A 16,144-nucleotide genomic window follows, 5' to 3' on the forward strand; every position below is an offset into this window, starting at 1 on the left:
CAGAAAAATGAAAATTTTCCTGGGAAAACTTTGAGGAGTTAATATTTCAGTTTTTATTTTAAAACCTTACTCTGATGGAAATCCTTTCACCAGAGCTTGTTTCCTACCACCATCTGCACAGCAGCCTGCCCTCCTCCTGCCCTCCTCCACTCCCACGGGTCATGGCTGCATCCGGATTCCTCCTGCAGCATCTGGGAGAAGACAGGGCTGGTGCAACTCCTTCATCCCTGCATGACGCAGAACTGAGGCTGTCCTCTTCTGACTTCTTTTAATCATAAATTCTTGCATGTGGGAGTGATTACCCTTGTGGAATTACAAAAAAGTCTTTGAGAAAAAAGGAGGTGGATAATTTGCAGGTTTTTCTTCTTCCCTCCCTCCCTCATCGCCTACAACACCTGTTTTAAAAATCAGACACAGAAACAATTCACAGCGGCGTTTTAGACAGGTTTGTGCATGTATTTGGTACAAAGAAACAAAAATATGTGCATTCTGTTTCATAGAGCTTACATCAATCTGACAGAACTTGAATCACAAAACAGAAATACTCTGGCTAATAAATACATCTGGGGATGAAAAATAAAAATCTATACATAAAAAATTCCAATGTCTGCTAAAGAAAATGTACACTTATATACACACTGTAAACAATAGTAATGCAACCCAACGGCAGTCCAGCTCAGGCTGACAGACCTTCCTTCTCCCTTAAATAGGACTCGTGAGAGTCTACAGACGTTAAAAGCGGCTGTTCACCATCTTCAGCACTCAGTTTGTTGAAGCAGTGAGGTCTGACGATGCAACAGTGACATGAAGCCAGTGCATTGAGGTGAGAGCTGCTGGGTGACCAAGGTAGAGGTGTGCTGGGAAATGGCCTGCTTGGCAGATTTGGAGAAACAGGGCCATACCCTCAGCTACTTATACCCTTGTGGGGCCAGGGGAGTCAGTGGGATCAGACCAAATTCACCTCCTGAAAGTTTGAGCCCCTTTTTCCAAACCTGGGAGACCTTGGAGGTTAAGGGAATCAAAAAGAAATGCAGAATTTTAGATACTCGGGTCATATTTCATACATTGTCCTTCTTCCCTGCCAGCAAAGGCATCTTTGTCTACTCTACATCAAGTTCCACATGAACAGCCTCAGAGTCCAGAGACATTGCTGCTTCTGACGAAAATACTAAATGAAAGGGGGCTCTGGATTAGGTGGGAAACCAGTATTTTGCCTGAATGCAACACAGCAGAGCTCCAGAGTCACCTACAGCACCGTCTAGGGTATTTCTTGGGGCCAGATCAAATGCAGTAAGTAAAAGAGCCAGAGCTGAGGCATTTATGTGTGTGTATGCATATGTGTGCTTAAACCGACTTTATCCTTATTTTCTCCCTTGTAGGCCTGTTAAGAATTGGGATGGAGAAGCAGGAAACATCCAGACTAATCCATCTTTCCCTTCTGGGTGCTGTCAAGGGGCTAGAGGCTGTAAATATAAGTATTTCAAAATTGGAAAAAAAAAAAGAAAAGGAAAAAGTATATTTAAAACATCAGGGAGAAGCAAAAGCAATAATGTCAACTCATTCATGGGAATGTCAGCAATTGCTAAAAGCCCCTGCAAAGTCTCCATTTCTGGGAGAATGTCTGCCCATTATAGGAGGATGTCTGCTATTTTGGGGATGACGCACATATATAAGTATAGTAAAGTGTGTATGCGTAATTGTATGGTCACGGGTGCACATTACTGTGTCTGTGGGTGCCTGGCTGTGGAAAGACACCAAATAAATCTGCTCCTGAGCATCAGAAAGCACTTAATAGCGGATGTCCATCTTCCTCCTTGACTAGACTTTCACTTCTGATGATTTCTCTATCAGCTCATTCTAAACTGTGCCCGCAAATTGCTTACATTATACACTTGCACGGGTTAGACCTGTAAGACAGTGTCACCCAAACAGGGTCCAACAATGCAGATCTGGGTGCATTTTCTCCCTCCAACAGTGGCATGTGTGCACGTGGATCCCGAGAGGTGATGGAAGGCAGGAGGGATAATGCTTTCACTTTGACCTTCCAAACATCTCTGCTCTTCAGCAATCACCCTCTCCCTGATACCTTCTCTGCTATGTCCCCAGTGCCAGCAGTGTACTCTCCCATTAGGATCCCCCAAAAGCCCAGGAAACTCGTGGCAGCTGCAGACCTTAGGCTGCAAAATGTCTTTCTGTGTCACCCTGTTATCACTGTAGGGACTCACTTTCCTTGAAGGCCAAAGAAATGGGGGGAAAAAAGATGCATTTCCACACAGAGGTTCTCATGGGGTATTGGGTCCTTGCTTTGAACTTCTTAACCTAGCAACCTCTGGCTGATTTTGCAGATGCTGGCTAACATGCAGACAGTAATGAGTCTGGGTTTGGTGCAGGTGCAATGCTGCCCGTGTGCCTTGGTGCCATTTGCTGCTGGCAGGAAAATATTTGGATAAAATCTGCAGGTCTTTGTGCAGTAATTCATCCAGTTTGGAGTCTTGCATGGAGTAAAGGGCAGAATGTTGTTAAGGGTGTTGAGACAGGGCCAACTTCAGATATCACGTCCCAGTATGCACAGTATGAAAAAGTAAAAAAAAAACCTTTTCCTCTGTTTTGATTTCCTTTAAAGCAAATGGACATCAGAAAGAAAGGTGGCGTTCTCTTTGCTCTGCCTAGGAGCCTTTCATTTTCCTTTGGTAGCCACCCTTAAGAAGATTAGCTAGATGTGCTGTAGGCTCATTCATGAAAGACTCCCAATGGGTTTGAGGGATAGAGTGCTGAAGTGGATGGGTTTCCATCCAGGACACACTGAGTGCCATGTTTCCACCTCTTGACTTCATGTTCCTATTCTTTAGTCACCTGGCTTGAGACACTGCACCTCAGATCCAGACTTTGCCTCCCCACCTACGTGTGTTCTGCCCCTTCTCACAGCTTAATCTGATGACAGCTTTTTGTAGCTTATTGCCTGTGTGAAAGTTGATAAAACCAGTGCCTGCAGTACATGGCCAAGTAGAGTTTGGGTGACCATTTTCTGAGTTGCAAAGCATGATTTGTGTGAGCCTGGCTGAGGCAGGTCATGGCTCCCACCTCCCTGAGGTGTCTGGAGGAGGCCACAGTGCACTTCTGTGGGACATCATGCTCTGGGGCTGTGAGCAGGGCAAAAAAACCCCTTATTGGCATTTCTTTTGACCATGCTAGCGGATATAACCAAGGGCAATTGTTGATAGCCACCAAAGGCTTCGATGTACCAGGTATATGAGAAGCCACTTGGGAGAAGAGTCACGGGTGTGCCCCTGGATGAGGAGAAGATCCGTCTACATGAGGGAACTTCAACTGCATGTCAGCTCCAGTTTAGCTTTGACTCTACGGGTAATAGGAACAGACCCCAAACTCAGCAATCGACCTTTCCTGAGCCACAGGGCAGGCTGACATGGGCCTGAGCGAAGCCCCTGGGATGTGTCTTTATTCCGTGGTGTTTGAGCGAGACAACAAAAAGAGCAAGAAGGGGACAGAAAAGGCTGGGAATGACTGACACCAAAAGCAGCCGCTTTCTTTCTGTATCACAGAGGAATGTGCACTAGAGCAAGGTGGGCTGCAAGTGTTTCACCAGAAAGTGAAATGAGAAATGTATCAGGAGTTGGAATTAGAAAGAGAGACCTGCACACCTGCTGGCATCAGTGTATGCATCTGGACTGCTCCTCTGGCCTAAACCCAGGTTATGCGGAAGGGGTAAAGCTGTGGTTGCTGCAGACGTGATGACTGAGAGCCAAGATCCCCCCACCCTGCTTGGGAACACGACAGTCTGCTTGCCCTCCAAAATAAATGCCTTTGCTGGAGGTCCTGTCTGGAGGTCCTGTCCTTGCAGACCTGCAAGCTCCCAACCCATTATCTAAAGGATCAGAGCTAGCTACAGCTCAGCACTGTCCTTTCTGGGTGGTGCCTCTGGATGGAAACGTGATCACACGTACTAAGGCAGGGTTGGCATCTTTTGGGGTTTGATCTTTCCATTAGATTTTATGGTGGTGTTTTTAAGGCAAAGGAGACATCCTGATTTCCCTTAATTGCACAGCTTCTTCCAGAGCCAAAGATAATCATCCATTGGAGGAAACAGCTCTTGTCCTAAGGCCATATCCACCCCACATCTTCCCCTCCTGCTGTGGCTTATTGAAATGGGATATGCTATTGGCTTTTGTTTGAGGAACCCATCATCCCACAGAAGGGGCTGAGCTCTGCGTAGGGGATGCTTGTATAACCTTTGGGCAACTGCATTTTATACCTGATTGCTGCTTCCAGTCTGCCTGACAGACCCACAGATGATACCCCTTCACGCTTCTGCTAGATACCTCTAAAGAAACCATGGACAGCTGTCCCAGTGGCTTCAAATATCTGTTTCCCTCAGCCCGCAGCAGTCTGTTAAGTCATAGGTTTGATAGTCAATGGTTTCTGTGAAGTCATGAGGGATCCCAATAGAGACAGACTCCACCTCGGTTTTGTAGGTGGCTGTCACCCCCCCTTTGCTGGAGCCACCCCGGATTTTGTTAGAAAGGCTGTTCATCTTCTCCTTCAGCTGGGTGGATGCTGGTTTCTGGAACGGAGTGAGCATTTTCCAGCCCTTGAAGCTGAGTGTTCGCCTCTTACTGGCTCTCTCCTGCAAGGAGGAGTTAAATATGAACGAGCTGTTCAGGGTGTTAATCCTGGGTCTCAGGTCTGTCTCAGAGTCTTGCACCGAGCTGTTCATGGAGGCTCCTCGCCAGTGGTGGTCATAGACACGCCAAATGGGCCGTCTTCTGTGGTGGCATTGGCACTTGAGCAGCCTGATGAAAGCTCGCTTGAACTCTTTGCTGGAGCAGGGGTAGATGATGGGGTTCACGCAGCTGTTGAAGTATCCCAGCCAGAAGATGATCTTGAAGACAATTTCAGAGGGCTTCAGAGATGGGAAGAAAGAACCTTGGAAGAGATTAAAAGAAATATGGTTAGAAGAAGAGGGAGGTTGTGGCAGTGCAGGGTAGCAAGGGTGGTGGTCAGTCCCCTCTGGAAGAGGCAAGACCTGCAGAAAAGTCTAAATGTGTGATTCTCCTATTAGGTCCTTGGTTAGCGATGCTGTTGCCACCAGACTGAAGAACTGGTCACTCCAGGACAGCAAGGCAATGATCCTAAAGTGATAGTGATGGATCACACTGTGTCTTTGGCAGGGGTGTCCTATCCCCCACTGCAAAATGGCTCTTAGCAATGGACCCAGCACCCTCAAACACATCTGTGAGCCATTGTGGCAAGCCCATACAGCCTGGAGAGAGGCTTTTAATTGTGGTAGAAGCTACACAAGTATGAGCGGTAGTGGGGATGGAGGGTTTTTCTCACACATCTCTCCAGAAAACCATCCAGCAACATCACCCCCCACCCCTCAAATCCAGCATAAACTGGGTTTCGAATAGATTCCATTCTGGAGGAGAAAATCCTGGTGCAGGACCAAACAGCCTCATGGCCAAACATGTGTACCTCATTGTGAGTTCAGCCATCCTGCTCTGAATTGATGCAGGAGACTTGCACCCAAGAGGTATCTTCCACAACTGGGGCCAGGCTGCTTTCTGAGACCCTATAGCAGGGGCTGAGGGCATCACTTTGGGGAACAGGTTCAGTGGTCCCATGCCTCCCTGGCTTATCAGCACAAGACCACCAGCCCCTGTCATATTTCAGATCAGACAGAGAAAATGTGGCTTGGCTGGTTTGCATGGAACGGTTCTTGGTGCCTGCCTCTTCCTATGTGTCCACTGTACGGTTCACCACTACCACGTACAAGGATGGATACAACCCTATTGCTGACACTGATGGAAGAGCAACACCCCTTCATCTCCTACACATGTATTTTGGGTCATCATTGTCACCCACCCTCTGTTCAAATTTTGCAGTGATGCTAAGGTGGACTCTTGAAGTGGGCTTAGGTAACATCCACTGCTCCCAGCTTGTACCTGCTACTCGAAAACTCTTTTGTCCTCTCCAACCCCTGTCTATGCTTTTGTGCTAGAGGTTCCTGCTGGTTTTCCTGGTGAAAAAGCTGGAGATCTTTTTTGCAGCCACAAGATGTCAGTGTTGCTCCCACATGGCCCACCACAGCCTTCCCCACTCATCTGAAATAACTTTCTGACTCAGCCTTAATTTCTTTTAATTTTAGCTCTGGATGACAAATTGTGCCGCCATGTGACTGAGCGTTAATTTGTATTTTAGTAAATAACATTAGCTCTGGATATCGTTATTATTTGCTCTGTGCTCAAAAGCCTGGTGTCAAAACAGTAAAGCCGGTGCCAGGAGCCAGAAATTCGGGACTGACACTACAGAAAAGGTCCCCAAGCTGTTTGCTGGAGAAAAACCATCATCCAAGAAACCCAGAGCACTGGTTTCAGCCAAGCTTTCTTACTCCCCTCCCTAAAAAGTTTAGAAATTACAGCCAGACTCAGCATTAGGTATGTGGGCTATTCCATCACAGGGACGAGGGAGAAGACAGATCTCAGCATTTTCTGATGGTTAGGCAGGGAAAGCACAGATGCAGCCATGCAGCTTAAATATCTGCTTAAGGCTAAGCCAAGCTATAAGGCTGGAGTATGTGCCGGCTGTCAGAACGTGCTGAAGGAGTCGATGAAATAAGGACAGTGAGCAGGAGTGATGTGTCTGCGCTGGGAAGACCCGGGGCCATCATGGGAAGGGATGGCATGTGCCATTCAATGAGCAGCTGCTGGTGTTGCAGCCTGTGGCTTTGAACAGAGTACTCATGCCGGGGTTAAGTTTTGTAGAGGCAATGACCCCACCTTGGTTGTTTTGATTAAAAGGGTTTATTCTTTCTGGGACAGTGGTGAGCTTTATGGGTTGGTGCTAGGCTGTTGGAGTCCCCCCATCCAATTCTAACCACAGCAGAAACACCAGCCCGAGTGTTTAGCTAGGAGTTTTTAAAACCCCCAGTGGTGCTGGGGACAACCCCCCTTTGCACTGCACGTAGCATTTCCTCAGTCCTCCATCCAGCTGTGGCTTTGAGCCTTCCCCCTCTCTCGCACCACCCCCAACCCGCACCCTGGAGCTACAGGCACCATACAACGCTTTGGGCAAAGTCGACCAGCGGTGGCTTTCCAAGCCCAGCATCAATTCCTCTCTTCAGTCTCAGGTCCTGGCAATAGCAGGTGGCTGTTCTCCTGCCCAGATCCACCCTGTCCCCTGCCCAGATCCACCCTGTCCCCATCCTGCCCGGGCAGCAGCCTCTGCCCAGAGCCCCCTGCTCTCTGCAAGGCAAGCCCTGGCTCAGCCCTAAGGAATTGCCTTGTCCCTGCTTGACCGTGCTCTAGCTCAGTGTGAACATTTGGGGCCAAGACAGGTGAAGGACTTCATGAAGCATGTAATCCTGCTCATTCCCTTGTTGGGGAGAGGTTTCATGCCTCAGTTTCCCCTCTGGAGAAAGAGGCTCTTTTACAGTGTTGCTGTGACCCCTGTTTTGCAGCACCCTGAGTTCTCAGAGGAGTCGCATCTTTATGTGGCCTTTTTAATGTTAAGAGAGAGGAAAAGAAAACAAAAAGCTATGGTAACAAAGCAAATAAAAGAAGGGTCTATTTAGAAATGAGGCTGGTAATTATGCTTGAGCCAGGCTACTTAAGAGATTGGTGCTTGCTTAAACAGCCTGATGGTTGTTAAAATAATAACTTGCATCTAGTGTTTAGCAGTTCATTGCACAATGCGGTTTCTGTACTACATGCTCTGTCTTTTGCATCCAGATAAACCCCACAAATTTAAAAGAAAAAAAAAAAGCTACGAATTCTCTGCATTTCATCTTTGGCTAGAACCTTGTGTACATCTGAAGACAAGGGCCTCATTACCATGCAAATAAGCGTGCCTCTTGGAAGAGACGTGTACTGAGTGCATCCACAGTTTCCCCATTTGATCACACTGGGATGAACAGAACTAGACAGGGAGTCCCCAGAATAAGGTCCTTGGCTGGTGAATTTGCACCTGCTAGAGCATCAGGCTCTCTTGATAGGTGCTGGGAGGCTGCATGTGAAGAAGGGTGGTGGGGTCTTATTAAAGGAACGTGTAACGAATGGAAGAAATTAGCTCTTGCTTTCATACACACGAATATGCAACGATATTTTGAGAGGGAGGGGTTTTGACCTGGGCTGTGTAGCAGTTACTGTGCAAGAGCATGGATGTTGTTGAGATGTGTGGAAGACAGTACTGAGTAATGGACACTTGAAGAGTTCAGGAAACACATGGATGTGTCAAAGGTCCAGAAACAGAAGATGGGAGTAAAACATCAGATACAGCAACACAGAGTGATGCACCAGCACTTTAGCCTGATACCTCAGTATAAGAGCACTTTTTGATGATCTGGCCCCAAAAGAATCAAAGCCGGAACAGGGCAACATCAAAGAACAGCAAGCCCAAGTACTGTATGACCTGTGCCACAGCACAAGTTTGTGAAACCTGTTCTTGTTTCAAAGAGGAGCTCTTCCTACTCACTCAAAATCAGCCCTCTGGACACGTGTTTTGAGCATCCAGCTCAATGCTTCATGGCAAAGCTTGGTGTACTTTCTAAAGGAGAAGGTAGTGACACCTACCTTGGGGACATCCACCCGTAGGGTGGTCTTGGTGTGGTGATCACCAACATTATGTACAGTATGTATGCTGGGATCTGGCAACTGCCTGCCATGCTGGAGCATCTGGGACTTAGAGAAAGGACAACGGAGGCCTGGCTTGCCCTTGCTGTGCTTGAACAGGACTGCTGCTTGTGGGGGTAGTGCTACCAGCAGGGAAGTCTCCACCCAACCTAATCAAATCCATACGTGAGACACAAGACAGCCTGGGGAGTAGAGACAGACCTCTGAGGTGCCCCTTCTCCACCCTGACTGTCTACTCAGTGATGCTCGCTGTCCTGGTTGATGGAGGATCCTGGTTGTATCTCAGTGTAGGATGCTCCAAGGTAGAGTGGGATGCAGAGCCTCATCCTTCATATTTCCCACTGCCTTGCTGAGAAGGCTCCATGTTGGCTTATGGAGATCCTGCTGAGGATTTTGTCTTCTAATAAATAAAAATTTTATAATAATACTGCTGGGGGGTTGAAAGTCCATTTGGGACCTTTATAACTTTTGTCATTTTATAAAAGGTCATTCCACATCTTGCAAATCTGAATCCTAGTGGTAGAGCTGAGTCTGAGCAAGGGTTGCAGGTCCTGTTGTAACCCTAGATAATTATCTTCAGGGTCATTAAGAAATTAAGAAAGTTGCAGGGGAGCTCAGGAAAAGCTTGTCTGCACTGTGCAAAGTTCCTGGACTCACAAACTAAATGTGATTTGAAGACTGAATTTCATTTTTTTGAAGGTGCAAAAGTTGAGCCAATAAAGTATGTGCTCTGAAGTGAAAGCAAACAAATAATTTATTTGCTCTTCTTCCAGCATGTGTGTATGTGCAGGACATGCATATGTGTGTGTTTGCTGTGTGTGTGCACCTATACATTCTTTTTCCTAGTTAATGTTACCCTGCTCCTATCTGGGGAAAAAACAGCTAGGTACAAATCTCTGCAGCCACAGGCGTGCAACACCCTGTGTTGGGTGGTTAGGGGCTGCAATCTTCCCTCCACATATCCAAACACATATTCCAGGGTTTTTTTTAGGTTGTTTGAGCACAATCTCATGATCTTTCCTTGTGTGCACTTCTCCACCCTGCCCTCCCCATGACTCACTTGAAGGTGATATCACTGGATTGTTTGGAGAGTTGCTGGTCCCAGTGTTCAACACTCAAAAAAAAAAAAAAAAAAAGCAAAGCAAGAAAAAAGACAAATGCACAAATGAAAATGGATCCGGTCCAATCTAAATTCTGGCCCTGGTTCCCAGTACGCAGCCAGAATCTGTGAGCAGGCTTGCTTTCTGCCGCAGTTGGCAAAGAGCATCTTTGTTTTAAAAGGTCCCTGCTTTACAGCATGTCCTGAATAGTCCGTGGCACAAAAATGCTGCAGATGTGACAGCAGGTGGGAAAAACAAAGTGCCAAAGTCATGCCCCAATGCCCTCCCACCTTGAATGGGGAATATGGGGACTGGCAGGGTTGTTCATGCTGACAAGGGGCCTTGCTGTTGCTTGGTGTGGGCTTTGTAGCAGGAACGGCCCTGGACAAAAATAGCTTATGGAGGGCTGGACCTTGCAGGTGTTGGTGGAATGCCATGGAGAAGGTAAATAGGGAGGTTTATTCACTACCTTTTCTGCTACAAGTGGCATCACAGGAGGTGGAGACCAGCAGGTGGTAGGTTAAAAGCAAAGAGGAGGAGATGGTTCATCTCACAGCATGTTGCTCAGCTGTGGGTATCCCTGCAGGAGGAGGCTGTGGATGCTAAAAAATGGCCAAACTCATGCAAAACATCTCCCAAGGTGCAAACTACTCATGTTCTTCAGTGAGGAAGCTCCAGAAATCCATATATAGGATTAGGCCTGTGGTGGGGACAGGTGTCCCATCACATGAGCTTCTTCTGAATGTGGCCTCAAGGGCCAGGAGGGGTCTGAGGATCCCCCCGCAAGATGCATCAGAGCAGCAAGTCAAAAGAATTGCAGCTGGTATAGGAAAACCCCTAACATAAGAGGTACCACAGCTGCTGAAGCTCACTGTGGGTTCTCCTGGCCAAAGAAATAGTCAGTCTCTTCTTTTTTCCTGGCTCTTACAAAGTGAATTCATTAAATCTGGTCTGAAGTCATAAAGATCTGCCACTTTCTGCTCACTACACAGCTTGCACCCCTCCTTGCCAACTCCTTCCCAGGCCCCCATGATGGACAACCTCCTTCATGTGACTGCTAAGCTATGGGAGAACGGGCTGGAGATCAGCAAGGATTTCTGCCTGTGTGGGGGACTGGGAGTCTCAGCTTCTCTTTCCCAGCCTTCTCCTCCATCCATTACTGACCACCTCCACTCGGCATCTGTAGGCGTACCAGGGTCCCTAGAGGGTTAACACCTCCTTGCAGCTGGTGGTGTGTCTTGGAGTGATGAGGGAGTTCACTGCCCTCCTAGCATGGATCCAAGAGCTGCTTGGCGTAGGGAGGAGGACAGCATGTTCGCAGTGACTCCGGCGTTTTCCCTAGAGGACGATGGCGTTGGGATATCGGGTAGAATTCCTCAGGCCTGTGAGCCTTCCAGCCAACCCCACATAAACAATGTCACAGATAAACGAAAGCTTCCGTCATGCCAGTGCAAACTCCAGCAAGCTGCCTGCGTGCCTCTCTGAGCACAGGCATGCTTGCTTGCTCCATCTTCTACACTCTGACCTGGCTGAGAAGTAAAGTGGGGAGAAGTTACCCCTCCCCTGCCCATTGCTGACCTTCTAGGCACTGTCACGTTGACCCAAGTTGATGGCTGGAAAGGTGATCCCATGGAGCACCTGGCCATACCACAGCCCATGGTGGGATGTGCTTATCTGGCGTGCGAGGTCCCCATGAGGAGGGAGGGCAGCCTGTGGGGTGGTGGGGCTCAAGGAAGCATGGTTTAGTCTGGGGGTGGTGGGGAGGTTGCAAAGGTGGGAAAGACCAGTCTTGTGTGTGTCAAGGGCTCTGAAAAACACCAGTACTCTCAAGCAGGATCTCAAAGCTGAGGTCTGAGTGAGGTCTGCTTGTCAGCATGAGAAGGATAATGCAGCAGAGCCTTGTTCTGCTCATTCACTGGTCTAATTCATGGTCCCCAAAGCTGTCCCCTGACCTCTAGACAGTATGTTTCTAGTGATGTCTCCAAAGCTTTCCTCTAAGTTGCAGCACATCAGTAGGGCTTTGAAATTGCCCTTCATTCCTCTCAAATCTCATGTTGGAGCTTTTCTCAAAGCAGTCCTGTGAATCTGGATCCCTGATGGGAGTCACTACCATAACGGTGTTTCTGTGGCATCACATTTCCTGAAAAATGTGTGTCTCTTACGTGAATCACCTAACTGAATTTAGGTATCTGAGCAGGTCCCTGGGCTCCTCTTACCGTCAATGGTTTAGTCGGTAGACTCTGCAGTGAGAATGGAGTGACCCATCTCACTGTAAGTGTAAGTCTGTACCGAGCAGGTGGATCACACTAGGTCTCAGATGACTGGACCCAGACTCCTGGCTCATGGGCAACCACATCGTGGGCATCCAAGGTTACTCCTGATGGATTTCACCCTAAATGTCATTGGCAAGAGATGGTGTCCTCTTCTCTTAGGAGGAACTTCCATAACTTCCCAAGCATCAGTTTTTCTCCTGTGCAGGACAGAACTCTCATCACAGGAAGAATTTCACCAGTGAGCCTCCCACAGTGGTGAAGGGTGAAATAACGAAGAGTCACACAAGAGCATCTACACCTTTACCCAACAGAAAGCCAACAATGTAATTTCGAGCCTTGGATTGCGCACACTGCTAATTTGCTTAGCATGATCCAGCTAGACCTCACCACATAAATGTGGTCCAGGGAACAGTTCACTCCAGATACCATTCCCAAAAAGCCATAAGGACCTGCCAGTGCAGTCCTCCAACATTGTCCCAGCAGGCTCTGCACCCTTAAATTACCTCCATATACCCTCATGCCACATCACAGGTCATGCAATGCAAAGCGTCTGTTTCAGACTGAAGATCCGCTCTGGTGGGCTGCCACACAACACACCCTGCTCTTCCAGAGATTCACAACTCTACAAAAAAGTAATTATGTTGTAGGGACACTGGGACACCGCATGGAGCCCAAGAGAGGCTTTGGACCAGGTGCTCGAAAGTGCTTTGCTCTAGTCTGCTCTACTGCCCTTGCTCTGGGGGCTTGTGGCCATAAACATTCTATTTTCTCTTTTATTTTTTCAGCAGTATTGCTGACCCCTAGTAGTTTGCTTGGTTCCTGAGCAAGTGGTAGTTAAAACTGTCATTTGCTGGATACTGTTTAGAGTGTGATGCTACTATAGACAGGTGAGGGGACGCACAGAAGGTTCAATATGCCAGGTTTCTTGCAAAGGCACTGGCCCTTTGGCTGGGGGCACATAGCTGAAAGCAGCAGCGTATACCCAGAAGGTCATTACATTACATTCTCCTTCCAAGGACCTGGGTGTCCCATGCTAGCACCATGCACAAAACTTCGTTGCTCTGAACTGAATATACTGCATTGCATCCTTCATTAGGGATCTATAAAGGAGAAAGTTGTGCTCAAGCTAATGAAGGAATAATTAAGAGATTGTGGCCTGCTAGTGTAGAGGGGTTGATATATAGAGCCCTGGGTGTGAACACGGGTCAGGAAGGGATTGCTGTCAACCCTGTGGCATGATGACAAAGCCATCCTTTTGAAGTATATATGTCAGCAGGATCAGGATTAAGAGGAGCACTGTGAGCAGGGATTGAGAGGGCGCACAGAGAAGGTGTCGCAGTTTGCACCCCTGTTGGTGCAGAAGGTCTCGTGAGAAGGGCCATGTACCCTGCTGGTAGCCCCCACAGCCCAGGGAAGCACTCTAGGTTTCTGCCAGGATGGTGGGCACTCGTCAGAGTTAAAACCAGTGTTTCTACAGAGGAAGCCCCTGAGATGTCTGACACTTCCACCTAGATGGAACTCAGTACAGAGGGTAGGTTGAAACAAGTGGGCAGACCCTTCTCCTACAGAAAAGGTAAGCACCTGCAAAAGACGTGCACAGGTTGATGATCTGTTATGTCAGGTGGCCAAGTTGTAGAAAACAGTTAAAAGGCTGTGTGATATTAGAGGGACCAAGACACAGAGAGAGAGGTGTTTCCAAAGCCGTGCTCCTGTAGTGCCCGCCACATGACAGGATGAGGCACCACACCAGAGAATGAGGCACTTTGGATCCTGGTGGCCCACAAAATCAGGACTCTGCTTCAGTTCCTACCCTACAGTATCACAACCAGAACCAGATATGAAGCTTTAACAGCTGTAGACAGCTCTGAGCAAGGTCTGCAAGGAGAAATTGTACCAGAAGCACACAGTGGATACTGCAAAAATAAATGTTGAATGCTCATAGTGGGTCGCTCTGTTAAGGGGCACCGAGGCTCTCATCTGCCAGCGTGATGGGGAGGCACGTGAGGTACGGTACCTCCCGGGAGCTAAGGTCCAACATGTTGCCAGAGGCTGCCAGAACTTGTCAAGAGTACAGATTACTGTCTGCTGCTGCTCTTTCACGTGAGCATGAATGACACTGCAAGCTGGAACCTGGGCAGAATCAAGGAAGGCTACAAAGCCCTTAGGGTGCAAGCAAAAAGTATCGGTGCCCAAGTTATCTTTTCTTCCAATCTGCCAGTCAGAGGAAAGGGTGCACTCAGGAATAGAAGTACAATGCAGATCAACTTCTGACTTTGTGGATGGTGCTGTCATGAAGGTTTTGGCTTTTATGGCAATGGAACATTCTTTGATTACTATAGCCTGTTCGGGAGGGATGGGATCCATCTGTCTAGTAAAGGCAAGGGAATCTTTGGCAGCAGGCTGGCCAACTTGGTGAAGTGGGCTTTAAACTGAAGGCTTTGGGGGGTGGGGTCCAAAGTGGCAACACTCACACTATTGCAACCAAGGAACAAGCCAGGCCAACCAGAGCAGCAACAAATGTTCCTTAGCTGCCTCCCAAGAAGAGAACCAGAAGACCAACCACCTCAAGTGTATGTATACCAATGCACAGCACCTGGGGAACAAACAGGAGGAACTGGAGCTCCATGCTCAGAAAGTCATGATATCATAGAAATAACTGAAACCTGGTGGGACAACTCACATGACAAGAGGATGGCAATGAATGGCTATAGACCGTTTTGTAAAGAAAGGGAAGAAGAGGAGGAGGAGTTGTGCTCTGTGGTAAGGAGAACCTTTAATGTATGGAAGTCAGCTACAGTGATTGAGGAACTCCTATCAAATGCCTCTGTGTTAAGATCAGAGAAGTTGTCTCCAAGGGGGATCTTAGAGCAGCATCTGCTGCCAATGTCCAAACCAAGATGATAAGGCCAAAAAAGTAATATATGGGTCACTTAAGCAATGAGAACAACCAGCCATTGGAATAATCTCCCCAGGGAAGTGGTGGATTCCCCAACACTGGGCACATTTAAGATTTGGCTGCACAGGGTGCTGGGCTATCTTGTCTAGACCTTGCTTTTGCCAAGGAAGGTTGGACCAGATGATCCTTGAGATCCCTTCCAACATGGTGTTCCATGATTCTACGAGTTTTTCCCTGCTTCTTAATTTTTAACAGGAGCTCTGTGGACCCTACCCAGCCAGGACTAGGCAGAGGAAAAGGAGAGAGATTTTGAAACCACACCTGCTCTTGCATACTGCAAACCAAGTTCATTCTATCACAAAGCTTTTAAAAGGGTTAAAGCAATGCTTTCATCAGGGAATGAGGAACAGGACGAAATCTCTCCATTGTGGAAGGCAATGCTGTCCCGTCAGCTTCCACATGCCTGTGATGAAACCAGGACTTAGGCTCTGTGTAAGGACTGCTGCTGACCATTAATCCTGGGCCACCCGATGAGCCCATTACCATGAGTATTTTGCTTACTCTGTGGTGAAGAGCGTGGCTGGTTCAGTGCTGGAAGGGGACTGTACAGAGGGCTTGGTAGCCCCAAGCTTGGTGTTAGGCATTATCCTCCCCATGCCCTCAAACCAAGCTGTCCATCACTCCTGTCAGCACTGCCCTGCCCAGGAGCAGCCTTTTTAGCTGCTCGGTTCATCCTCCATAAAGACCCTCCATAAAGGGCAGCAGATTCAGAGCCACAGACAATGCTGAATACATCAGTCAGTAGGAAGAAGGGCTTTGAAAATGAGTCAGAGAATTAAAAAATATTATCTAGCTTCTGGTACAGAGTCCCTTAAAGGTAATATTTTTGCAATGCTATATGTGTATCCAAGTGCCTGTTCCTTAATGATAATAGCCTGACTCCAGCCCCAAAGAGGGCTTTAAAACCAATCTTAAAATCATGAGACTCAGCAAAAGGATATAAATAAAATCAGGAAGGAAAAAAAAAAAGCCTGGAAGATTGGCCAATCTGGCAAATCCAAAGGGAGATATCAGGAAGGCTCTTATTTGGCAGATGCAAATGAAGAAAAAAAAAAAGAAAGAAAAAGTCTCCTGAGAAAAGGAAAAAGTCAGGATAACTGAGTCGCATGTCAAAAGCTCTTGTCTTGCTGCCTGAGCAGGAAGGAGACTGGAATCCATGTGCTGATGTTA

General features: G+C 47.7%; 1 protein-coding gene across 1 annotated transcript in view; it reads right to left on the bottom strand.

The window, feature by feature from the left end:
- Window positions 1–431: 431 nt before the first annotated feature.
- Window positions 432–16,144, bottom strand: part of ADRA1D (adrenoceptor alpha 1D) — a 50,698-nt gene continuing 34,985 nt past the window's right edge. Inside the window, exon 2 of the mRNA XM_005230652.3 lies at window positions 432–4,941. Coding sequence (XP_005230709.1) covers window positions 4,373–4,941 — 569 coding nt within the window. The 3' untranslated portion in view covers window positions 432–4,372. The remainder of the gene's footprint in view (window positions 4,942–16,144) is intronic.

This window comes from Falco peregrinus, chromosome 2, assembly GCF_023634155.1.
Source record: "Falco peregrinus isolate bFalPer1 chromosome 2, bFalPer1.pri, whole genome shotgun sequence".
NCBI lineage: Eukaryota > Metazoa > Chordata > Aves > Falconiformes > Falconidae > Falco > Falco peregrinus.